Source organism: Globicephala melas, chromosome 1, assembly GCF_963455315.2.
Source record: "Globicephala melas chromosome 1, mGloMel1.2, whole genome shotgun sequence".
NCBI lineage: Eukaryota > Metazoa > Chordata > Mammalia > Artiodactyla > Delphinidae > Globicephala > Globicephala melas.
Genome location: NC_083314.1, coordinates 171,043,858 through 171,070,737, shown reverse-complemented (window position 1 = coordinate 171,070,737; position 26,880 = coordinate 171,043,858). Strand labels below are relative to the sequence as shown.

The following is a 26,880-nucleotide window of genomic DNA, read 5'->3' as shown; positions in this document are numbered from 1 at the left end:
CCGTCCCCAATCCTGGGAGGAACCATGGCTAAGCTCTAAGACCTGTTATCTTCTTAGCACTTCCCTCACCTGGGTAACCAATTCCCTCCATGTCAAATACTTGAGATTCCTGTTTTCTGGTTTGACCCTGACTGATACCACCAGCCATCTGACTTTCCAGCCTGAGGAGGAAGCCAGCAGCCTACATAGGGCAGAGCCACGGAAACAGCAGAGGACGGAACCGAATCTTGGGGCACCTCCCCTGCGCTCCCCCTGCCTCTGGACTTGAAGTCAAGTCCTGTGAGATGGTGAATTTCCTAACTGTTTACCTTAGGCAGGGTTTCCTGCTACTGGCATCTGAAAATATTTGTACTATTCGGTGCCAGGAATCTGCAAATGCCCCCAATATCTATTCTCCCTTTCTTCCACGATAAGAGGCATTTTCCTTGTGCTCAGGACATTTCCTGGTCTCCCAGGCAGCCGGGGTCGGGGGTGGTGGTGGGGAAACCACAAGTTGATTTCTGAGCATGGTCAGAAGAGATGTATGCAAATTCCAGGTTGGGTGCTTAAAGATAAAGGCAAGCTTGCCCCTTTCCTTTCTCCGTCTGGAATGTGGGTGTGGTGTAGGAGCCATTGCAGGCTGTATTAGTTTCCTGGGGCCACCAGCTGAGTCACTTAAACAACAGAAATGTATTCTCTCCCAGGTCTAGAGGCTAGAAGTCTGAAATCTAGGGGTCAGCAGCATTGGTTCCTTCTGAGGGCTGTGAGGGAAGGATCTGTTCCAGGCCCTTCTCCTTAGCTAGTAGGTGGCTGCCTTCCTTCTATGCATGTTTCTCTGTGTTGAAATTTCAGCTTTTTATAAAGATACAAGTCATACTGGATTAGGGCCCACCCTAATGACCTCATCTTAACTAATTACATCTGCAATGACCCTATGTCCAAATAAGGTTACATTCGGAGGTACGGGGGAATTTGGAGAGGGGAACACAATTGAACCCATGCCTTGCGGGTGAGGGCACACCCTAGAGTCGGAGGAACTGAGAAATAGAATGAGCAGATGACTTCACAGAGAAAAGCTGCCATGCCAGCCGGGACTTTGAGGTTAGAGGAGAATAAATTTCTCTCTTATTCATGCACCATTATTTAGGGTCTCAGTTACATTCAAACAAACGTGTGTCATAGGTCAGGGTCTGGGAAGGGAACGGATGCCAAGCCCAAGGGGTAACTGAGGAATATTTAATAAACGTGCGGGGACTTCCCTGGTTGTCCAGTGGTAAAGAATCCGCCTTTCAATGCAGGGGATGCGGGTTTGATCCCTGCTCAGGGAACTAAGATCCCACATGTCTCGGGGCAGCTAAGCCTGCGTGCCACAACTAGTGAGCCCGCGAGCCTCAACTAGAGAGCCTGTGTGCCTCAACTAGAGAGACTGTGTGCCGCAAACTACAGAGCCCAGGCGCCCTGGAGCCTGCTCGTCACAACGAGAGAAGAGAAAAACCCTCACGCCACAAGTAGAGAGAAGCCCGTGCACCACAACGAAGATCCCACATGCCAACTAAGACACGACACAGCCACAAATAAACAAAATAAATAATAAATCTTTAAAAAATAAATAAATAAATAAAAGTGCGGATGGGGTTGGAGAAACTAACAAGGAATGGTGAGGCATCTCAAGGCTAGCAACAGCGGGGAGCCGATATCACCCCCGGGCCTGAAAGGGCAGAGGGAGGAAGCAGTGAATGGAGCCCTGAGGTAGGAGCTGTGGGGAAAGGTGAAGGTCCCCTGATAGGAGCCAGGGCCTTTGATGGAGGGATGCAGGCGTTGGGATAGATGCCCCATCTTCCTGTCCTCCAGTCTCCTGCTGGCACCTTCCACTGACTGAACGAAACCCAGAGGACCATGGAGCCCATGGATGCTTCCATCAGGTCAGCCCGCGGCGCAGGGTGGGTGGAGCCCGGCGAGGGGCGGATGGAGAGCGTCCAGCCCGGTTCCTGCTGCCACACGCCCCCTGCTGGCTGTGGGCTCAGGAAGCTTTGTCTTTTTCGCAAGAGGATCCCTGGTGACAAGTCAGTGCCTGGAATCTAGTAGGTGTTCGACAAACATTTGTTGAATGTGTACGTGCCACGAGGGCTGTGGAATGAGAGCAGGGGAAGGAGGGGGCTTCACACCTCCAGCCCCTTTGTCACCACCATCTCCCAGAGCAGTGGAGGTGCGGGGGGGGGGGTGCTTCTCCCACCCACCTGCTCAGCCCCAGGAAGACAGGACACTGGCCCGTATCCCTCCCCAATGCCACTGTCCAGCATCACCTCGGGTCCCAGCGGAGGCAGTGTCTTCCTCGGGGCAGGAGCCACCTGCATGTCGTCCCAGCCCTGGGTCCCCTCAGTGGCTTCTTGGTGCCATTGCAGGGCCAGGGGGCACCTGCCTGATCTCTGCGGCTGAGCTGTCCCGTCTGAGAGGGATGGGGCTGGTAGCTGGGGTGCTACAGGGCAGTGAGGCACCAGAGAATCTGGGACTTAAGATCACTGTAGGTGACTCAAGGTGAACATTGGCACCTTGCAGACTCTGAGAAGTCCTACAGGAAAGATCCATTTGAACTTTCTTTAATCTCGTATTTCCCAAGCCTATTGGATCTTTGATTCTTTATTGAGTGCCCACTGGGTTCTGGGTGGGAGCTGAGCCCCCAGCAGGGAACACAGCAGGGGCTCCATTTTCGTGGCTTATTTGTCACAGAACACGGATTAACATCCTCCGAACGCTGCTCTTCAGAACCACCATCCAAACGCTGCCGCTTGGCTGGCTTCTCCGGGACGCGCAGAGGGGTGGGCTTCCAGATGTGCCCTTTATGAGAGTCAGGGGAGGAAGAGTCGGGCATTGAAGCATCTTTAGCTTCATTCATTCATTCGTTGCCTCTTTGTTTTTTTCACATCTTTACTGGAGTATAACTGTTTTACAAAGTGAACAGAGTGAATCAGTCACATGTATACATATACCCCCACATCTCCTCCCTCTTGTGTCTCCCTCCCACCCTCCCTACCCCACCCCACTAGGCGGTCACAAAGCACATAGCTGATCTCCCTGTGCTATGCGGCTGCTTCCCACTAGCCATCCATTTTACATTTGGTAGTATATATATGTCCATGCCACTCTCTCACTTCATCCCAGGCTCCCCTTCCCCTCCGTGTCCTCAAGTCCGTTCTCAACGTCTGCATCTTTATTCCTTCCCTACCACTAGGTTCATCGGTACCATTTTTCTAGATTCCATATATATGTGTTAGCATACGGTATTTGTTTTTCTCTTTCTGACTTACTTCACTCAGTATGACAGTCTCTAGGTCCATCCACCTCACTACAAATAGCTCAATTTCATTCCTTTTTATGGCTGAGTAGTATTCCATTGTATATATGTGCCACATCTTCTTCATCCATTCATCTGTTGATGGACACTTAGGCTGCTTCCATGTCCTGGCTACTGTAAACAGCCTCTTTTAATGTAATGTGTATATGGCTGAGTGCACACCATGTGCCAGGCCTCTTCTGGCACTGGGAATTCAAAGATAGATAGGAAAGTTTGGCCCTCATGAAGTTTCCCACCAGGTGGGAACTAGAAACAATGAAAACGCTCCTCCCTAAGAAAGGGCTCCTCAGCTGCCTCAGCCCCCTTACCCTCCAGACCAACCTCCCAACTGCCCATACTCTCCCGCACCCCCGGACCTCTACCTCCAGTTCAGGATGTGGCCTGCGTTAGGCTGAGGCCTACTGTGGATCCGTCAGCTTCCCTGCCAGCTCCCTCTTCCCAGGGGAAAGCTCCAGCTGCTCCTAGGCCAGAAAACCCCAGAGGCTTAATCAGCAGCACACGTGACAGTGTGTCCACCAGGCCTTGAGGATAAGATGACCTGACAGGCGTTGTGGTAAGAGAGAATCCTGGAGGGTTCATCTCCCTTGGGACAGAGCAGAGGGCCAGGGTGGCTGCGTGCCTGTCTGCAGAGAGGCTGGGACCTGCTCAAGGCCACCTGGTTAAAGGCTGGAGAGTCTTATTGTGTGATGTTGGAGCGGGGGGCAGGCAGTGACAAACCGGGGGGGCCCTGGGCCAGTCCTCACTGTTCTCTGGTCCTTAATTTCCTGTCTGTCAGAAGAGATGGATTAGATCATCTTTTAGGCTCTGTCTGTTTCAGACATTCTACAGTGGGATCCAGGAGGGTCTGACCCGCCCCTCCGGCTCCCCAGCCATGTCCTCGGCCTCTCCCCCTTTCCTCCTCTGCTCAGGGTCTGGGAAATGGCTCCGAGCTTCAAAGCTGAACAAACAAACATGTCCAGGCCCATAGGGAACAGGGTGTAAGGGAGGGCACAGCTATTTTTATCACGCTTTGAAGGACTTCACAGCTGCTTCTGTTGTGTCGACACACTCATCACAGGCTCAGGCTATCAGAGTCACAGACATCACTGTGGGAGTTCTCGGAGGGGCTGCACCCCTAAAAGAAACCCTGCCCAGCTGATGCCTGACAGCCATCACGAGGGATCCGTTTAAAGCAACTAAGCATTGCCTTCCTCCCATGCTTCTGCAACGTAGGAGCCCCCAAAGGATGGCTCTATACAATCAGTGACGCCAGCAGGAAGGAGTCTGGTGATCCTTAGAGCGCTGGGTGTTGAGGAGAGACAAGCGTTGCTCAGGAAAGTCTGCAGAGCCCGTTTGCCTTATTCAGCAAACATTCATTGAGCCCCTACAAAATGTCAGTCCCGGGGCTGGGAGGTTGTTTCCCAACAGCTAGCGAAGGTGTGCTAAGTCTTTTCTACAAATTCATGTGAGTTGAGTTCACTGATTTAGAGCCAGGCTCTGTGCTTCACACTTCACTGAGGTGATCTCAGGTATCGCTCTACCTCTAAAATATACCCTGACCACACCCACATCTCTCCATTTCCATCTCCGCCATCCCAGGCCAAGCCCCATGCCCACCCCTCATAGCCCTGCTTTGCCCAAGCGCCTGAAGTAGTTCCAGCCGGTCCCCCTCACTCTCATCCCACAATCCTTCCCACAGTACCCAGGAAAGAGATTTTTTGAAAGCAAAAGCGAGATCCCAGGTCCTTCCCTTACTTAATCACCACCCCCACCCACCATAGCTTTCTCCTTATGCTTAGAATAAAGACCAAACTCCTTCTCAGCCTGACCTGCAAAGAGACCCTATAGAGTCTGGCCTTCACCCACCTCTTTCTCTCTCTTTCTTATTCTCTCTCTCTCTCTCTAAATCTGGATTTCAGGTAACAGAATTGGATTAATCAAATATCATGAGTCTGCTCATGGACCACTCTTATTTATTAGACAGACAGTTATTTTAAATAATGTAGTTGCCACCTTCAAAACCACATCTAACATAATGACACAGACGACTCTCAACAGCATATGCTAAGTGAAAGAGGCCCAGAAACGTAAACTATATACTATATGCTTCCATTTGTATGTAAAGATGCTAGAAAAGGCCAAACTAAAGAGATGGAAAGCAGATCACAGGTTGCCAGGGGGGCCAGGTGTGGGGGTGGGATGGAATGTGACTGGGTGGGAGGGAAATTTCTCGGGTAATGAAAATGTTCCGTATCATGACTGTGGTGGTGGTTACATGACTGTGTGTGTTTGTCAAGACTTATGAAATTTACAGTTAAAACTGGAGAATTTTGTTGTATGCAAATTTACCTTTGAAAAAGCTAAAACCAAAATGAAAACTACCAAAGCAAAGCAGGAAGCTCTAACAACATCTCATCTATCCTCCTTCCTCCACCCCAGACTTGAGTTAACGGTCATCCAGAATCCTCTGTTCATCATGCCTTTGCTTGCCTTTTTATACAGTTTTATTCACCTATTTGCATTCCTTAAAAGGTATATTTTAAAATCTCAGTTGTTTTTAATTCTATAAAAAAGAGTATTAAACTGCATTTCGTCTTCCGGGGCCTTTTTTCCTTCTTAGTGTAGATTCCTAGGAATTAGCTACGTTGCGGCGTGTCATGGTGACTCATTATTTTTGCTGATTAATATTCTATTGTATAAATACACTACACATTTTCACCCATTTGCCTTCATGGACATTTCTGTTGTTTCTATGTTTCTGTTATTGAGGATTGAGGACAGGAACACCAGGAACATTCTTGTGCATGTCTCCTGGGGCACATGTGCATGATTTTCTTGAGGGTCCTACCTAGGAGTGGAATTGCTGGATCTGGTGTGAATTCAGTTTTAGGCATCACCTCTTCTTGGACCTCATTCCCTACCACTCTTCACTTTGACTACTATGCTTCAGCCTCACTGACCCCCTCTCCTTGGACAAGCCAAGCCTATTCCAGCCTCCAGGTCTTTGCACTTGTCGTCCTTCCCAACTGGAGAGCTTTTCCTTCAGGGCTTCTCATGGCTGGCTTTTACTTGCCTTGTTCAGGACCCAACTGAACACTACCTCTTCAGCTCAAATGTCACTCTCTCTGGTCCCCCATCTAAATGAGTCACTCCCATTCCCACCCCAGTCACCTACATTTCATTCTTTTCATAGCACCTTCCACCACAATCAGAAATAGCCTTTATTGACTGACTGACTGATTGATTTTTGGCTGCGTTGGGTCTTTGTTGCTGTGCACAGGCTTTCTAGTTGCGGCGAGCGGGGGCTACACTTCATTGCGGTGTGTGGGCTTCTTATTGTTGTGGATTCTCTTGTTGCGGAGCATGGGCTCTAGGCACGCGGGCTTCAGTAGTTGCAGCACGTGGGCTCAGTAGTTGTGGCACATGGGCTCAGTAGTTATGGCTCGCAGGCTCTAGAGCACAGGCTCAGTAGTTGTGGTGCATGGGCTTAGTTGCTCCGTGGCATGTGGGATCTTCCCGGACCAGGGCTCGAACCCGTGTCCCCGGCATTGGCAGGCGGATTCTTAACCACTTCGCCACCAGGGAAGTCCCCAACTAATATTAATCCTATGTTAGAGGTGAGAAACTTGAAACTCAGAGAAGTTAAGCCATGTGCCCAAGGATGCAGAGCTTGGAAGTGGCAGAGCCAGGATTTGAACCAAGGTGTGACCAGTCCCAGAGCCCATGTTCATTCCTGGAAGCTGCTGGCTTGTTCTGATGTGAACTTTCCTTCCCCCTCCCCTGTTATCAGCTTGCCATTCAATGTCACCTGTGCAGCCACACGTTGGAGGAAACTCTGGGACCTGTTGTTGGCTGTCTCTCCCCCATCTGCAGTGGGCGAGGGGTGTGGCTTTGGACCATGGGAGACCTAGTGTTCTACCACCTGTTCTGGGAATGGGGCCCAGTCTGTACCCCTCTCACCTATCTTCTGCCCTATAGTAGAGCCTCAGGATATATGTCTCTTTCCTATCATCTCAAAAGTTCTAGCTGCTGCCTGTAAAAATGGTGAGCTTTAGAATGGGATCAAAACTAAGTTGTTATCAACTTAAAATAGACAGTTACAGATTTAAGTTTTTATATGTAAGCCTCATGGTGTCCAAAAGCAAAAACCTATAGTAAATACACAGAAGATAAAGAGAAAGGTATATGAGCATACCACTGAAGAAAGTCATCAAACCGCAAAAAAAGAGAGCTAGAGAAGAAGAAAGGAACAGAAACTACAAAAACAACGAGAAAACAAATAACAAAGTGGCAATAAGTACATATGTAGCAATAATTACTTTAAATGTAAATGCACTAAATTCTCTAATCAAAAGACATAAAGCTGGTGAATGGATAAAAAAAAACAAGACCTGTCTTTATGTTGCTTACGAGAGACACTTTATATGTAAGGACACACACAGACTGAAAGTGAATGGATGGAAAAAGATATTCCATGCAAATGGAAACCAAAAGAAAGCTGGAGTAGCTATATTTATGTCAGAAAAAATAAACTTTAAAACAAAGACTGTAATAAGAGATAAAGAAGGGTGTTACACAATGATAAAGGAGTCAATCCAACAATAGGATATAACATGTAAATACTTATACACCAAACATAGGAGTATCTAAATATATAGAGCAAATATTAACAGACCTAAAGAGAGAAATAGATAGATGTACAATAATTGTAAGGGACTTTAATACCCCACTTACATCAATGGATAGATCATCCAGACAGAAAACCAATTAGGAAACTTTGGTCTAAAATGACCAAATGACATGTTAGACCAGATTGATTTAACAGATATTTACATAACATTCCATCCAAAAGCAACAGAACACACATTCTTCTCAAGTGCACATGGAACATTTTCCAAGATATAGCATACATTAGGCCATAAACAAGTCTTAATAAATTTAAGAGAATTGAAATAATATCAAGCATCTTTTTCTGACCACAATTGTATGAAACTACAAATTAATTACATGAAGAAACTGGAAAATTCACAAATATGAGAGATTAAACAATATGCTACTGAACAACCAGTGGGTCAAGGAAGAAATCAAAAGAGAAACTAAAACATACCTTGAGACAAATAAAAATAGAAATGTAACGTATCAAAATTTATGAGATGCAGCAAAAGCAGTTCTAAGGGGGCGGTTCAAGCAATAAATGCTTACCTCAAGAAACAAGAAAAGTCTCAAATAAACAACTAACTTTACACCTCAAGGAACTACAAAAAGAAGAAAAAATGTGGCCCAAAGTTAGTAGAAGGAAGGAAATAACAAAGATTAGAGCAGAAATAAATGAAATAGAGACTAAAAAAACAATAGAAAAGATAATTGAAACTAAGAGTCAGTTCTTTAAAAAGATGAATAAAATTGCAAACCTTCAGCTAGACTCATCAAGAAAAAGAGAGAGAGGACTCAAAATCAGAAATGAAAGAGGAGATATTACAACTGATACCAAAGAAATACAAAGGCTCATAAGAGACAACTATGAGCAATTATATGCCAACGAATTGGACAACCTAGAAGAAAGGGATAAATTCCTAGAGATATACAAACTAACAAGACTGAATCATGATGAAACAGAAAATCTGAACAAACCAGTTACTCGCAAGGAGATTGAATCCGTAATTGAAAACTTTCCAACAAACAGAAGTCCAGGATCAGACAGCTTCACAGATGATTTCTACCAAACAGTCAAAGAAGAATTAATACCTATCCTTCTCAAACTATTCCAAAAAATAGAAGAGGGGAAACTCTTCCAAACACATTTTATGAAGCCAGCATTCCCCTGATAACAAAAGCAGAAAAGGACACCACAAAAAAACCAAAAACTATAAGCCAATATCCCTGTTGAATATAGATGCAAAAATCCTAAACAAAATATTAACAAATTGAATTCAACAGTACATTAAAAGGATTGATCATATACCATGATCAAGTGGGATTTATTCCAGAGATGCAAGGATGGTTCAACATCCACAAATCAGTCATATGATACACCACATTAACAAAACGAAGGATAAAAATCATATGATCATCTCAATAGACACAGAAAAAGTGTTTGACAAAATTCAACATCCATTTATTATTTTTAAAAAAAGCTCTCAACAAAACGAGTATAGAGCAGACAAACCTCAACATAGTAAAGGCCATATGTGACAAGCCCACAGCTAACATTATACTCAACAGTGAAAAGCCAAAAGCTTTTCTTCTAAGATCAGGAACAAGACAAGGTTGTCCACTCTCACCACTTTTATTTGACTTAGAACTGGAAGTTCTAGCCAGAGCAGTTAGTCAAGAAAAAGAAATAAAATGCATCCAAAGTGGAAAGGAAGAAGTAAAATGTCACTATTTGCAGATGACATGATATCATATATAGAAAATCCTAAAGTCTCCATCAAAAGACTGTTAGAACTAATAACTGAATTCAGTAAAGTTGTAGGATACAAAATCAATAAACAAAAATCTGTTTCATTTCTTTACACTAATAACACACTATCAGAAAGAGAAACTAAGAAAACAGTTCCATTTACAATTTCATCAAAAAGAATAAAATACCTAGGAATAAATTTAACCAAAGAGGTTAAAGACCTGTGTATTGAAAACTACAAGACATTAATGAAAGAAACTGAAGAAGACATGGGGAAATTCCCTGGTGATCCAGTGGTTAAGACTCTGCACTTCCAAGAGGGAGGGGATATGGGGATATATGTATATCTATAGCTGATTCACTTTATTATACAGCAGAAACTAACACAACATTGTAAAGCAATTATACTTCAATAAAGATGTTAAAAAAAAAAAAAAAGACTCTGTGCTTCCAATGCAGGGGGTGCAGGATCGACCCCTGGTTAAGAAACTAAGATCCCACATGCCACATGGTGTGGCCAGAAAAAAAAGATAGAAATTGAGGAAGACACAAATAAATGCAAAAAGAGTCATGCTCATGGATTGGAAGAATTAATAGTGTTAAAATGTCCATACTACCCAAAGAAATCTACAGATTCAGTGCAATCCTTATCAAAATTCCAATGGTATTTTTCACAGAGATAGAACAAACAATCCTAAAATTAGTATGAAAACACAAAAGACCACAAACAGCCAAATCAATTTTGAGAAAGAAGAATAAAGCTGGAGGCATTATGCTGCCTGATTTCAAACTGTATTACAAAGCTGTAGTGATTAAAATGGTATGGTATTGGCATAAACATAGAAACGTAGATCAATGGAACAGAATAGAGAGTCCAGAAATAAACCTATGCATACATGGTCAATTAATTTACAACAAAGGGGCCAAAAATATATACAATGCGGAAAAAGAGAGTCTCTTCAATTAATGGTGCTGGGAAAATTGGAGAGCCACATGCAAAAGAATGAAACAGGACCACTCTTTTATACCATACACAAAAATTAACTCAAAATGGATTAAAGACTTGAACATAAGACCTGAAACCATAAAATGCCTAGAAGAAAACATAAGCAGTTAGTTCCTTGACATAGGTCTTGCTGATGATTTTTTGAATCTGACACCAAAAGTAAAAGCAACAGGAGCAAAAATAAAGTGGGACTATATCAAACTAAAAAGCTCCTGCATAGCAAAGGAAACCATCAACAAAATGAAAAGGTACCCTACTGAATGGGAGAAAATAATTACAAATCATATGTCCGATAAGGGGCTGATATCCAAAATACAAAGAGCTCATACAACTCAATAGCAAAAAACCAAACAATCCAATTTAAAAATGGGCAGAAGCTCTGAACAGACATTCTTCCAAAGAAGACATACAGATGGTCATCAGGTACATGAAAAGAGGCTCAACGTCATTAATCAGCAGGGAACTGCAAATCAAAACCACAATGAGGTATCACCTCACATCTTTTAGAATGGCTATTATCAAAAAATTAAGAAGTAACAAGTGTTGGCAAGAATACAGAGAAAAGGAAACCCCTGTGCACTGTTGGTGGGAATGCAAATTGGTGCAACCACTATTGAAAACAGTACGGAAGTTCCTCGAAAAATTAAAAATAGGGTTATCCTATGATCCAGCAATTCCACTTCGGGATATTTATCCGAAGAAAACTAAAACACTAATTTGAAAAGATATATGCACCCCCATGTTCATTGCAGCATTTTTTTTTTCAGCCGTGCCACGCAGCTTGTGGGATCTCAGTTCCCTGACCAGGGATTGAACCCAGGCCATAGCAGTGAAAACCCGTAATCCTAACCACTAGGCTACCAGGGAACTCCCCATTGCAGCATTATATACAATAGCTAAGATACGGAAATAACCCAGGTGTCCACTGAAGGGTGAATGGATTGTGTGTGTGTGTGTGTGTGTGTGTGAGTGTGTGTGTGTGTGTGTGTGTGTGTGTGAGAGAGAGATTCAGCCATTAAAAAAAAAGAATGAAACCTTGCCATTGCCATTTGTGACAACATGAATGGACCTCTAGGGCATTACGCTAAGTGAAATAAGTCAAACAGAGAGAAAGACATATACTGTATGATCTCTCTGATATGTGGAATCTAAAAAAGAACCAAAACAAAAAAACAAGCTTGTAGATACAGAGAACAATTTAGTAGTTGCAAGAGGCAGACGGGGGGAGAAATGGGTGAACAGTTTCTTGGTTTTGTTTAAATAAATTGAATAATTTTTTTAAAAATAGAGGATGCCAAAAAGACTTAAACAGGCATTTCATGGAAGACGAAATATGGATGACCAACAAACATTTAAAAAGATACTCAATCTCACTTGTGATCAATTAAATGCAAATTAAAATCACAATGAAACACCCTTCCATGCCTCACAATTGGGCAAACGTTGGAAAACAGAAATAAAAAGGTTGGCTCAGATGTGGAATAATAGGAACCTTCATTTCATGTTAATGGGAATATTCAATACTGTCATTACCCAGTTTAGCTGTACAAGCACATACCCTATAGTGCATTAATTCTTGTCCAAGGCTAGAACAGATACTTGTGAACCATTTCCATAACAGCAAAGAGTTAGAAACACTCAAATATCCATTAACAATAGAGTGGATAGATTTTGACGTATCTAAAGTATGGACTAGTAAGAGTAAAAATAAATCAACTGCAAATGGACGAGTCTCAGAAACCAATATTGAACACAAAATAAAAACTAGATCACAAAAGGATAATCACTGTGTGATTCTTCTTATATAAAGGGCCAGTAGAGGAAAACCCAATGTATTGTTTGGGAATACATATGCATGTGGAAATCGCTAATGAAAGCAAAGGAATGTCATAGGGATGGTATCCACAGAGGAATTTTATAATGCTCTATTTGGTTTTTTTTGGCCGCCCCGCCTGGCTTGTGGGGATCTTAGTTCCCGGACCAGGAATCGAACCCGTGCCCTCAGCAGTGAAAGTGTGGAGTCCTAACCATTGGACCACCAGGGAATTCCCAAGCTGGGACCATTCTTTTTTTTTTTTTTGCAGTACGTGGGCCTCTCACTGTTGTGGCCTCTCCTGTTGCGGAGCAGGATGCGCAGGCTCAGCGGCCATGGCTCATGGGCCCAGCCGCTCCGCAGCATGTGGGAGACCGGGGCATGAACCCGTGTCCCCTGCATTGGCAGGCGGACTCAACCACTGCGCCACCAGGGAAGCCCCAGGGACCATTCTTGTTCATGGCTGCATGCCCAAAAACATCCTGATAAAGTCCTCAACAAAAAATGTTTTTAATTGAGGTGGATACTAATATTAACCCTATGTTAGAGGACAGAAACCTGAAGATCAGAGAGGTTAAGCAATGTGCCCAAGGATGCAAAGCTTGGAGATGTCAGAGCCAGGATTTGAACCCAGGTGTGACCAGTCCCGGAGCCTATGTTTGTTCCTGGAAGAGGCTGTCTTGTTCTGATGTGAACTTTCCTGCCCTTTCCCCTGTTATCAGCTTGCCATTCAGTGCCACCTGTGCAGTCACACATTGCAGGGAACCCTGGATCCTGTTGTTGGCTGACTCTCCCCCATCTGCAGGGGGTGGGGGCTGTAGCCTTGGACCATGGGAGACCTGGTGTTCTACCACCTGTTCGGGGAATGGGGCCCAGTGTGACCCCCCTCACCCGCCTTCTGCCCTATATTAGAGCCTCAGGCTATGGATCTCTCTCCTACCATCTCAAAACCCACGATGCTCCGGCTGCTGAGCTTTCTCCTATTTGTGGCCCTTGGTAAGACCCCAGCCTGTGCTGCCCCGTGCCAGGAGCCCTTGAAATCTACCAACCCACCCTGAGTCTCGCAAACCCAATACGTGGTTCCATAGGAGAGGTCCCAGCTTGTATCTGGGGCATGATTGTGGAGGTTGTCAGCTTGATGCTGGAGCAGGAGAATAGAGGGGAAGCTGTGGGTGATAGACCAGCTCAGGAGGAAGACTGGGGGACCCAAAGGTCTGCGGTGGGAGTCCTCGACGTGGGTGGTAAACAAAGTCTAGGGGGAAAGACTTTGGGGTCTGTGGTTAGACTGCTTGGGTTGGAATTTCTGTTCCTCTGCTTAACCCTCCAACTCTCCTCTCACACTCCCCCTACTGCACTCCATATCCTGTGGTCTAGCCTTTTCCTGGACTCTCTGCCCTATTACATTACAGCTCAGGTCTACCTCCTCCAAGCAGCGTCTCTTGACTGCCAATAATGAATGGTAACAGATAATGTTTACTGAGTGCTTACTATATGCCAGGCAGAACGCTAAGGATATTTTCGTATATTATCTCATGTAACCCTCACAACACTCCCCTTAAGGTCAGTACTACTATTATCACCATTTTACAGGTAGAGAAACTGACCCTCAGAGAAGTAAAGTAGCCCATCCTAGAACCAGGGGCAGAGCTGCACTTTGAATCCAGGCAGTCTTACTCCAAAGCCACCACTCTTCACGACAATAGCTATCACTTCTCAAGGGCTCATTGGGTACCAGGCACGGTTCTAAGTGCATCAACTCCTTCATTCCTGCCATGAAAGGAAGCCACATGTTCACCTCTCTCCCTAGACTCCTGGGAGTCCAGAAATCCCTGCTCTAGTCCAAATGCTCATTGTTCATATGTGGTTACTGAGGTTCAGATAGGGAAAGGAGTTGTATGGGATCTCACAGCCTGTTTGTGCCATAGCTAGGACTGGGACCCAGACCTCTTCTTTGCTTTGGGGGACCCTCTAGCTGATTGACGCTTCTACTCTATCCTCTAGCCTCGGGCTTTGGCCAGACTTCCTACAGCCTCTCCTCCCGCGTTGTCAATGGTGAGGATGCGGTCCCCTACAGCTGGCCCTGGCAGGTAAGAGCAATACCAACTGCACTATTTCCCACCATGGGCTCTGCACCCCACGCTCTGATTGCAGGATATTCATTCTGGACCCCATTGTGCTGTTTCCAGTTTTCACCTCAGTCTCCAAAGGCCAGGAAACCCTTGGACAATCTACTTCACGTGGAAGTTTTGCCCATTTAATCTGTAACCCTCACTGGGCTGTTTGCAAGTTAAAAGTAGACTCTGGGGGGAGGGCAGTGTTTGACCCAAGGGTTGGTGCATTAATGGTGGAAGTTCAGCGTGATGTTTAAGGAGTGAGATTGGGGGGACTCATTTCTAGACCCCTCAAACTATACAACAGGGCTATAAGGTCTGGAGCAATAAAGGGATGAAGGGCTTTATAGAGGTCAGTGAAGGGAGCACAGAGGACTAGACTCATTGCACTAACACAGTAGCCACTAGCCACATGTGGCTATTTAAATTTATTTATTTAATTTTTATTGGAGAGTAGTCGATTTATTTGTGTTAGTTTCAGGTATACAGCAGAGTGAATCAGTTATACATATACATATGCCACTCTTTTTTTAGATTCTTTTCCCACATAGGCCTAAATTTAAATTAAATTTAGTAATATTAAAAATTCAGTTGCTCAATGCTAACCACATTTTGAATTCTCAATAACCACATGTGGCTAGTGGCTACCATACTGGACCATACTGAACATTTCCATCATCACAGTAAGTTCTACGGATGGCACTGGTCTACAACAGGGGTCAGCTAACTTGTTCTGTAAAAGACGAGAGAGTAAATATTTTAGACTTTGTCAGCCATGTGGTTTCTGTTGCAATGACTTAATTCTGCCACTGTAGCATGAAAGCAGCTGTGGATGGTACAGTTGTGTGGGCGAGGCACTGCACATTTCCAGAGGCGCCATTCTGTGTGAATGACTCTCTCTAGAGTTGTGCAGTGCACAACCTATACAGCCACGGGTAGCGGCCCTCGTTGTGGGGCCTAGACCACTCAGGCTCCTCCTTCCCTTGCCACCAGGTCTCCCTGCAGTATAAAAAGAACGGGACCTTCTACCACACTTGTGGAGGCACCCTGATCGCCCCTGACTGGGTCATGACAGCGGGCCACTGCATCTCGTGAGTTCTCTCACTTGCCCCCTCCCTGCGTGAGACCCAGGCAGGCTGGGGCAGTGGGGGACTGTGGGAAGGGAGGGGGGAGGCCAGTCAGGCCTGTACTGATGTCACCTCTGCCAGCAGGAGCTCCCTGACCTACCAGGTGGTGTTGGGCGAGTATGACCGCTCTGAGAAAGAGGGCCCCGAACAGGAGATCCCCGTCAATGCTGGGGACCTCTTCGTGCACCCACTCTGGAACCCCAAATGCGTGTCCTGTGGGTGAGTGAACTCTCAGGCCTGGGACCCAGGGGCTCCTCTGCTGGTCTATCTATGACCCAACACTGATTCTGAGAAGATTCCCAGGGACAGTGGAGCTGGGCCAGCAGCCTGAGCCCAGGTCCCACATGCTGAGGGTCGGAGCCAACAGAGCTTTTAAGGATCACCCACACCAAACGTCTCTCCCTACAGAGGGGAGAGCAGGGCCCAGGGAGGGGCAGGAACTCCCCCAAGGCCACTCGGCTGGTTGGCTTCAGAACCCAGGACTCCTCAGGCACCCCCGCCCCAAATCCAAGGGTTCCTCCACTCAATGGGCATTCATCCAGAGCGTCCTGCGTTCCCAGCATTGTGGGCTAAAGGACGAGCACTGGACTGAGAGTCAGGCTCCAGCACCAAGTCACTGTGCGGCTTGGGCAAGTCATTGCCCTTCTTTGGGCCTCAGTTTGACCACTTGTCAAGGGTGCCCTTCTGGGCTTCCTGGGTGGTTATGAGGGTCAAGGAGAAAATCACTGGGTGAGAACACAAAGCAGGGCTTCTTCACCCTCTCAAGCATATGCAAAATTGTATGTCTGGGTAGCTCAGCATTTTTCTGGTGAGAGGATCAAAGAAGGGTGCAAAACCCCTGAAAGTGCAACGCAGAAGTGAGGGACCATGATGGTCAAGACCTTGACCCATCCTCAGGGGCTCCTGGGGTGAGTGGAGAGAAAATCAGACCCAGATGCAATTACTTGAGGGACAAACAGGCAGATGAAGAGAGCAGTGGTTCTCAGAGTGTGGTCCCCAGGCCAGCAGCAGCAGCATCACCTGGGAACTCATTAGAAATGTGAACCCTTGGGGCCTCCCAGACCCACCGCATCAGAAACTCTGGAATGGGCTCCAGCAACTTGTGTTTTAACAAGCCCTCCAGTGATTCCGACACAGCTGATGCGTGAGAACCACTGGTGTAGAAGCTGAGGACGATTACCAAGGCCAAGGGTCAGCGTGGGCTGAAGAGGCCAGGAGGGCTTCCTGAAGTTGCTCAGCAGTAGGAATGCATGGGATCTGGAGGGAGAAGGGGCGCTGGGCGCATCCCGGAGGTGAAATATCCTAAGCAAAGCTGAGGGGCGGGGCTTGGTCTGGCTGGAGGACCAGGCTGCCCATGACTCTTCCCTCCTCCCCAGCAACGACATCTCCCTCATCAAGCTCTCGCGCAGCGCCCAGCTGGGAGACAAGGTCCAGCTCGCCAGCCTCCCTCCCGCCGGCGACATCCTGCCCAATGAGACACCCTGCTACATCAGCGGCTGGGGCCGTCTCTACAGTACGTGCTGACCCCTCCAGCCAGCCATAGGGACAGTGGGGAGGATGACAGAGCCCGGGGCGGGGCGCTGAGGGCGACATCAGGAGCATCCTTGCACTTTTCCTCCATTCCTCCTCCAGAGGCAGCCTTCTCCCCTCACCCTCCCAAACGTGAATGTGTTCAACGGAAGATTTTTTTGTCTTCTGCATGCCAGGTGCTGGAGATGTTCTGATGGAGAAAGCAGGCAGGACCACATAACCTGGTGGGAGGAGACTTCCCATCAGACTGGAAGAGTGGCTTTTCCTCAACCCCCCCGTCCCACTCTGGGGCTCCCAGTCCTAACTCCCAGACCCCAGCCCTAGCCCTGCATCCCTACAGCCCCTGCTCAATGCTCTCTATCTCCACAGCCAGTGGGCCGCTCCCGGACAAGCTGCAGCAGGCCCTGCTGCCCGTGGTAGACTACGAGCACTGCTCCAAGTTGGACTGGTGGGGCAGTGCCTTGAAGAAGACCATGGTGTGCGCCGGCGGGGACACCCGCTCTGGGTGCAATGTGAGTCAGCAGCTCTCGTCTGCCCGAGGTGGTGCGGGGCTACAGCCACTCCGCTGGGTGTGCAGGGCCCAGGGTAGTTCTGCTATCTGCCTGGGAGGAGAGGGAGGAATCTTGACTGCTGGGCTCATTCAAGCCTCCAGGCCAGGCAGGACTTGGAGGAAGTCACTGCGGCCCAGGCACACAGCTCTGGTCTCTGGACTCTAGTCCCAGCTCACACACCGACTTGATCTGGGACGAGTTACTGTCCCTTCCTCGACCTCAGGATTCCCATCAGTACAGCAAGGGATATGGACACCATGATCTCTAAAGTCACCTTCAAATCTGGGGTCCTGAAGTTATAATTAAGCAATACTCTCACTGTACTACAAGTGAATATGAATAACAATATTAATAACTAACTGTGGTACTAATAATCAGAACTACCATTTATTGATTGCTTCCTCTCTACCAGGCACTGCGCTAAGACCATATACTTATCACCTCATTTAATTGTCACAAAATCTTGTAAGATATATATCATTCCTCATCACAAAGGAGCAAACTGAGGCTCAGAGAGGTCAAGTCATAGAAGGGTTTCTCAAAATCCCCAAAGTCTGAACCAATTCCTTAAAGCTCAGACACAGCTCAGTCCCCCACTGCTCTCCAACCATTCCAGGGTGACTCTGGAGGACCCCTCAACTGCCCGGCAGCAGATGGCTCCTTTCAGGTCCATGGCGTGACCAGCTTCGTTTCTGCCTTTGGCTGCAACACCCGCAAGAAGCCCACAGTGTTCACGCGAGTCTCGGCCTTCAATGACTGGATTGAGGAGGTAAGCAGGACAGAGCAAGCAGCGAGGGCTCTGGGTGCTGGCTCTTCTCAGAGGTGCTGGCGGGATGGGTGAGAACAGCAGATCCTGATCCTAGGAGGTCAGCAGTGGGAGTGGGGCACATGCCAGAAGGGTTTGAGGATGTTTTCTGCTGCAGTGTGGCCCTAAGAATCTCAAGGGCTTCTGGGTGGAGCTTTGAGCTACTGCTGAACTTCCTTTTTTCAACAAGTGTATATGAAGTGCCTCCTTTGGTCCAGGTCTTTTCTTGTCATGGAGGATAGAGTGATGTGTGGCTTGTGGGGAACAGACGATTAAATGAGCAAAATGATGAAATGTGGTGGAAGCTGTGATAGGTGAAGCTCAGGCCCCAGTGAGAAAGCAAACCTCATCTGGCAATGAGCGGTCAGGGAGGATTAATACTGTTCGTGACAATAGGCTTAGCCACCATTTATGGACTCTTAAACATATGCCAGGCACTGTGATGACACCTTAGTTAATAGTTTAATTTAAAACCCCCATGAGGTAAGTACTATGATTACCCCCATTGTACAGATGAGAAAACTGAGGCTCAGAGAGTTCAAGTCACTCTCCCAGGGTCATACAGCCAATGAGTAACATGGTTGGGAGTTGAACTCAGTTCCATATGGCGTCAGAAGCTGTGTTCCTGACTAGACTATTCTGGTTTTTCCCCTCTCTTTTTTCAGACCATTGCAAGCCACTAGAACCAAGGCCGGGGTGGCAGTGCCCATTCACTCTCTTTGTGAAAAATAAAGATCTCTCAGAAAATTCCAAATTGAGTCTTTCTTCCTTCTTTGATTCACCTCTTCCCCTCTGGCCTGTTCCTAAAATCTTAGATGTGATATGTAGAGATGAGAAGAGAACCAACCCTCTCATATGAGAATGAGAAAAAAATGAGGCCCAGAGAGAAGGGAGTTGGTGTCAAGTGACCGACCATCACAGTTTTCCTGGGACACAGGACTTTCCCCGGTTAAAACTGGGTGAAGGGGCTTCCCTGGTGGCGCAGCGGTTGAGAGTCCGCCTGCCGATGCAGGGGACATGGGTTTGTGCCCCAGACCAGGAAGATCCCACATGCCGTGGAGCGGCTGGGCCCGTGAGACATGGGCCGCTGAGCCTGCGCGTCCACAACGGGAGAGGCCACAACGGTGAGAGGCCCGCGTACCGCAAAACAAACAAACAAACAAACAAACAAAAAAACTGGGTGAGGGACTTCCCTGGAGGTCCAGTGGTTAAGACTCCGTGATTCCACCACAGGGGGCACAGGTCAGGGAACTAAGATATGTCCCGTGGTGTGGCAGAAAAAAAAAAACAACAAAAAATCAACATCAAAAACAAAACCAAAAAAAACCCAAACCGGTGAGTCTTGGGAAGTTGTACAGCCACGTGCACAATCACTGGCTTTTCAATGCAGGCATAAAAGCATGGTAGAGTCTGCAGAAATACTGTCCTTACCAGCCCCTTGGGAGGCTCATGTTGGAATTGACAGGGCTGTGCATTTTCTGCTTCCATTGATGGGCTGGGGAAGGAGGACTGCAGTCATTCATTCATTCAACAAGCATTCATTCCTTCTTCTTGAGGAGGGCTCACAGGGGGAAGACGACGTGGATCCTGCCCTGAAATGGCTCATTATTTAGACGGAAATGAGCATATCAGAGTCATTCATTAAACATTTACTAGGCACCTTCTTTGTTGAAAGTTCTGGGCTGAGAGAACAGAGGTAAGCAGTACAAGGTCAGGGAGAGCCCTTGCTGCAGGGCGGAGACGCACACACAGATGCACACACAATGCGGAGACCGAGGTCGGACCCCAGTGGGCTGTTGCTGAGGTCCAAAAGACTGCTGCCGTGCCTCCAACTCAACATAAAAACAACCGAGTTCTTTTACTCACGTTTCTCCTGAATACCATGAAAGGAAGCATGGTCCCCACAAGGACGCACGTATACAATTTTTAATATTAACGTTGTTCCATTGCTCCCTTCCATAAAAAATTATGCTTCCAGTGTTGAAAAGTTTAAAAGATACAACATGGAGAATAATAAACAAAACACCCAAATAGCCTCCCTCCACAATGAACAAATTTCACATTTTTGCTTCATATTTTCTAAAATAACTACAGTTCAGGTGGAGGCCCCTTTGTACTCTTCCCAGGGGTCTTCACCACCATGGGTGTGAGGTTATCCACCAAATATTACTGCTTTTCCTTTGGGGCACATAGTAGGATAGCTGTTACCTTCCCTCTTGAAGTTGAGTTTGGCCATGTGGCTTGCTCTGGCCAAGGTGAAGATTTGAGAGACAGGACGATTTCCCTTTGCCTCAGTAACTGGTGGCGCCAGATCAGCCTCGTCCCAGAGCGAGGAGATGTGGAACACAGCCTCTCTGCTGCCCCCTGATGGACATGCAGCACAAGCAAGAAATACAGTCTTGTTACAAGCTGCTGAGATTTTGGGTGTTTGTTACACTGGCATGGACCTAACCTATCCTGACTGATAAAAGGAGTTTGGTGTTTATCCTTTCACTCCATGCTATTATATTTTTATCACAAATATAAATATCCATAAACAATATATTGCATTGCTTTGGTTTTTTAAAATACATGCATGGCTTCTTGCCATATGGATTATTCTGCAACTTGCTTCCTTCACCCAATATTTTCACCCAGTGTTTTTGACGTCTATTTATGCTGATTCATCTATGCTGATTTATCTATCTCCAGTTCATTGCTGCTAGTTTTGTAGAGTATTCAATTGCCCAAGAACACTAGTTATTTATCCTTTCCCCCTCCTGATGGACATTTAGAGCAGGGCCAATTTTTTCTGATTACAAATAGTGCTTCAGTGAACATCCTTGGACATATTTCCAGGTGCACATGTGAGAGTGGCTCTAGGGCATATTCCTAGAAGTGGAATGGCTGACTGGGAGAGTGTGCTCATTTTCAACTTTACCAATTGCCAAATTGCTCTCCAAAGTGATTGTATCAACAGTATCTCTTAAAATTCCCTTTTTTTCTTTCCCCATCCACTGGTTCCACACACTACAACTGCCACACATTTTTCTCCTAAAACCACCCCTGGAATCTCAACTCTTTCCTCCAAAACCCTCTCCTCCAGTCCTTAGCCCTGGTTCCACACACTACAACTGCCACACATTTTTCTCCTAAAACCACCCCTGGAATCTCAACTCTTTCCTCCAAAACCCTCTCCTCCAGTCCTTAGCCCCACTCCAGCTCCTACAAAAGCCCAAGAACCGGTCTGACAAGGCCAGAGTGAGGGCAAGGAAGGAACTGAGTCCAGCAGAGCAGAGACCTCTGCATCACAGGAGAGTGGAGGAGGATGGGAGAAATTCTGGAGCCAGGACATGTTAATCATTTGTATGGAGACAATGCTGAATGACATATGCAACTGTCAGGCGCTCCCAGGGCACTGCAGTATCTACTTCTTCCCAGTGGGTCAGGGAAGAGCCCTTAGACAATTTTCCAAAACAATTTTAGGACAAAGGGCAGCCAAACATGTAAAATTCCACACTGTGGCTGGGCGATGGACCCTCAAGTGTCCTCCACCCAGCTTCAGGGGAAGGCTGAGAGCTTCTATGACACCCTCCTCATGTATGGCCAACAGGGAGTTAGGACATCTTGCCTAAGAGTGCTAACAATTCAATGAATAATTCAAATTTCTTTTTTAAAATTTCCAAGTATCAACAATTCAAATCCTTTAAAAACTATATAGACAATAATTTAATTTTTTGAGTAATGATTAGAGTATCAACACCAACAATTTTTTGTTTTTGTTTTCTAAATCATGAAGAACAATCCACTTTTTGAAGATGCACAACGTCAGTACTTCAATTCTCTTCTAAAAGTGACAAAGGGGGCTTCCCTGGTGGCGCAGTTGTTAAGAATCCACCTGCCAATGCAGGGGACACGGGTTCGAGCCCTGGTCCGGGAAGATCCCACATGTCACGGATCAACTAAGCTCATGTACCACAACTACTGAGCCCGTGTGCCACAACTACTGAAGCCCGCGCACCTAGAGCCCGTGCTCCGCAACAAGAGAAGCCACTACAGTGAGAAGCCCACACACCACAATGAAGAGTATCCCCTGCTCGCCACAACTAGAGAAAGCTCGCGTGCAGAAACGAAGACCCAATGCAGCCAAAAATAAATAAATAAATAAATTTTAAAAAATAAATAAAATATAAATAAATAAAAGTGATAAAGGATCAGCGTGGCAATGCTTTTTTAACCACAATGTCAACAACTCAGTTCTCATCTTAAAATCATTGAAGTGTCACTAATTCATTTTTTTCAACTCTACCTCAACTAAAAAAATTTTTTTTGTTAATTCAAAAAGAAAAATAAAAACATGGTCACCTTAAAAAAATTCACTTTTTTAATCTTAAGAGTCAACAATTCTATTATATTTTCTTTTTTCAGAACATTCATACTGGTTATGTTTTAGAAACTTCCACTTTGGGAAAGATTTGTAAAAATCACCCACATTCCCACCTCTCTTACACAGCTGCTTCTATCATTTTGATATGCTTCCATCCACTTTTTTTTTCCATCTACTTCTTTTTCTTTCCATTTAGAAAATCTATCACACAGACATAGAAAACAAACTTATGGTTACCAAAGGGGAAAGGGAGGTGGGGGGAAGGATAAATTAGGAGGTTGGGATGAACATATACCCACTACTATACATAAAATAGTCAGCAAGGACCTACTGTATAGCACAGGGAACTATATTCAATATTTTGTAATAACCTATAAGGGAAAAGAATATGAAAAATAATATAAAAATAAAAAAATATAAAAAAAAATAAAATAAAAAATTAAAAAAAGAAAAAAAAAGAATAGATATATACATATATATGTATAAATGAATCGCTGTGCTGTACACCTGAAATTAACACAATATTGTAAATCAACTATACCACAATTTTAAAAAATTTTTTAAAAAGAAAGAAAACTTATCAACAGTTAGATTCAATGGACATGGACTGAGCAGCTACTGGTATTCTGTGCCAGGCATGGGCAGCGGAGAATGACCCTGACTTGGGCCGGACCCTCGAGATTCTAGTCTGGACGGGAAGCATGGATGGAGACTTGGTTCATTGTTCTAATGAAGGCCCAGAGTAGTATGGGGCCCAGGGAGCTGGGGTCATACCGCCATGGGAACCCTGGAGTACTCGATGGCCCTCACATCCAAGTGATTGAGGCATCAAGGGACTCCTGTGAAACATGAAGCTGTCAAACCTTCTTTTGTCAATTAACACCAAAGACAGTGCTGAGAAATCTCATTCCCTAAAACCAGAGACTGTCAGAAACTTTTTGAAATCATGTCAGGGAGAACAGAACATTCCCCTCTTGTCTGGTGGGTTGGAGCCAGTTTTGACACAGAGAAGCAGCCTGGATTACCAGCCCAGGTGCAGAGCTTCAGATAAGGGGTTTCTGGACACAGTAGTTCTATATTGATCTTAACTTTGTGGTGTCCAAGGAAACAAGACCATGAGTTCGCTTCTCAGCCCAAGTCAAATGTTAACCCCTCTCCACACAGTTAGGTTTGCTTTGAGCCTATCAACACTGCTTCATTTCATTTCCACCTAAATTCCACCCTGCCCCCTAACCCTATGATAACCCTGTTTCTTCCTTTGTTTGGCTCCTCTGGGTGTTGTCTCCCTGGCTGCAGCAAGTTAATAAACCAACCTAACTTTGTTAAACTATATCTATGTCCCTGCTGGTCTTTATCAGATTAGCTTTATCATAAAATCCAAGCCTTCTCTGTTCATTCACTTACCCATTTATTCATTCAGTGAACTTTTCCCCAGCCCATGCTCAATTGTATGTGTTGGAAGCATGGTGACAGGACAGTCAAGGTCCTTGGCCTTGTGGACCCTGCTTCTAGTGGATGAGATAGAATAATGAACAGGTAATAAAAACAGGGTAACAGGCTATAAAGGAATGGGATGGGTGCCTTTAGAAGGGCAGGGCAGGGACTTCCCTGGCAGTCCAGTGGTTAGGACTCCGTGCTTCCACGGCAGGGGGCATGGGTTCAATCCCTGGTCGGGGAACTGAGATCCCACGTGTCGAGGTGTGGCCAAAAACAAAAAAAGAATAAAAAATAAGATGGATTAAATAAAAGACTGGATAGATATGTGATTAAAAAAAAAAGAACTGAAGGGGAGGAATGACAATTGGAAGTCCTTACTCTAGTTCAATGCCCCTCATTTTACAGATGGGGAAACCAAGGCTAAGAGGAGGTAAAGGTGGTGACTGCACTGTAGGAGTGAGTGGGAGAAGGGCCCACAGTCGCTAGGGGAGGTGGGGGTAGGGCCATGGCAAGGAGCTCTGGTTCTCCAACCACCAACTCGAGTACCTGGCCATCTAGGAGTTTACTGACCAGTGTTGGCTGTGAAGACAAATGGCACATTTTCCCTTCCCCAGGGACATTGGCTCTGGGGTGATAACCCAGCAGGAGGCACTGAGGTGCCCCTCTTAATTTCGTAGCCCATTCCATTTTGGATAGGCCAGTTGGAAGGAGAACGGGACGGCCAAGTCCCTTCCCTTCAGAAATAAAAGTGAATTGGGAAGTCTGCCTTGGTTCGCATCTCTGCACCTTCTCTTACAGGCTGTGCTATTTAACCTGTGTGCCTTGACTCAAACCAGCTTAGTAAGAATTCTAAATTTCAGTTCTTAACCATGGCAACTGGAAAGTCTGGAAGAGACACACAGGGCTAAGATTCCGCCTCCTACGCACACGGGGTCTCCCCTTGGACAGACTGTCAAAGCTCCACGGGCACATGCTCACTATCTGGGGGGTGGGGGGTCTCTTTGGGTACACGGAGACACCTAACGGACTTGCGCCCTCTGTCCATCTGGAGTGACTCCACGGGAAGCCATACAGACCACTGACAGCCAACAGCAGCCAGCCAGCCCTCTTATTTTGGTTTCTTTCCTCTGGGTGGTGCAAAGGCTTACGGGTGTAACCTCAGGGTGGGGCGCTGACTCAGCTGCCGGCAGTCTCCAGGAGTGTCTCGATTCCTGCTTCATCCTCTTTCCATTTTGTTGGGCAAACTGCGGCTCAGAAAGACAAAGGCCTTCCCCGCAGCGGAAAACCTCCTAGGCCGTGCCCAAAGCTCCGCACGGTCGGGAGGACTGGGGACTGAGGGAGGCCAAGAGACCAGAACGGGTTAAGATCATGAAGCTGCGGAGCACCGCCAAGGCCTAGAGAGACCGGGCGCCTCGAACCCGGTTCCCCCTCCGCTCCCAGCTTCCGGGCGGGGCGCGACTTCCGGTTCCGGCGGCGGGCTACAAAGCTTGGCGCCGGGAAGCTTGTTTCCCGTTCCTGCAGCCGGCGGCGGGGGTTTCGCGTCTCGTCGCCAGCCGCCCCGTCCCTCCGACCTCGGAGGGGCACCTGCGCAGGTGAATTCCCCTTCCCGACCCCTGCGCCTCCCCTCCCCCGCGCACCGTCGGGTGGGAGCGGGCGGCCCTAGGAGCAGGGAGCCCCTGCCCGCGGGGTGTGCCGGCTGCTCGGCCTGCCGTGGCCTTGGGCCCCGCTTCAGCCCTGGAGGAGTAGGACTTCCCAGCTCTGGAGCCACAGACGCGCCTTTTCCGGCCGGACCTCGGCCCTCTGAGCCGCGCCCAGGTGGTGGGAGGAGTCGGGCTCAGATCCCTGCGGAGACGCCGGGGATTTTTGTACTGGGCTGAGTGGTCCCGCCACCTCCTAGCCTTGTGACCTTGGGCAAGTCCCCTTTCTCCGAGCCTAAGTTTGTCAGTGGAAATGACAGTAACTGTCATACTGGGTTATCGGGAGCATTGGATGAGGGAAAGCTGTTGCGCAGTATCTGGCTTGTAAAGTTCAACAAATGTAGGGGCGGAGGCTGCCGTTAATGGAGATAACCGGGGCGGTAGAGAGTCCTATCGAGAATTTAACCTGAGTGGCTAAGAGGATCACGTAGAGAATGTGAAACGCTTAGCGGAGTGTCAGGTAGGAAATAAGGGCTCCGTAAACTGGAGTTATTAACTGGCGAGGGTAAGCATTCTGTCTGGCAGGGGGGCTTCTAAAACGGATAGGATTTAGAAGCTGGGTAAATCGTGGAGCTGGTCCATCTTTCAGAGCCAACCTTGAAAACTGGCCTACTGACAATTGAGACTGTTCCTAAAAGTCAAGCTTGTAAAAACTTCTGGTGCTAGGAACTAGACGAATTAGTAAAAGGGTGTTTTTCTAAGTGGATTAGGGGTTTTCACGCAG

At 46.7% G+C, this 26,880-nt stretch overlaps 1 protein-coding gene across 1 annotated transcript; it reads left to right on the top strand.

Annotated features, from left to right (window-relative positions):
* The first annotated feature begins 13,488 nt into the window (after positions 1–13,488).
* LOC115858043 (chymotrypsin-like elastase family member 3B) lies at positions 13,489–19,339 on the top strand. The gene is made up of 8 exons (XM_030865590.2): positions 13,489–13,528; positions 14,534–14,619; positions 15,637–15,734; positions 15,855–15,989; positions 17,147–17,283; positions 17,670–17,812; positions 18,468–18,620; positions 19,322–19,339. Exons 1-8 carry the CDS (start codon positions 13,489–13,491, stop codon positions 19,337–19,339), a joined length of 810 nt encoding a protein of 269 aa, XP_030721450.1.
* The last annotated feature ends 7,541 nt before the right edge of the window (positions 19,340–26,880 follow it).

Bases quoted from the DNA above. Each gene is read 5' to 3' on its own strand.
- LOC115858043 (XM_030865590.2), top strand. From the start codon at position 13,489: ATGCTCCGGCTGCTGAGCTTTCTCCTATTTGTGGCCCTTG. The intron at 13,529-14,533 runs GTAAGACCCCAG...TCTATCCTCTAG, and splicing joins TCTCCTATTTGTGGCCCTTG to CCTCGGGCTTTGGCCAGACT. The intron at 17,813-18,467 runs GTGAGTCAGCAG...CAACCATTCCAG, and splicing joins ACACCCGCTCTGGGTGCAAT to GGTGACTCTGGAGGACCCCT.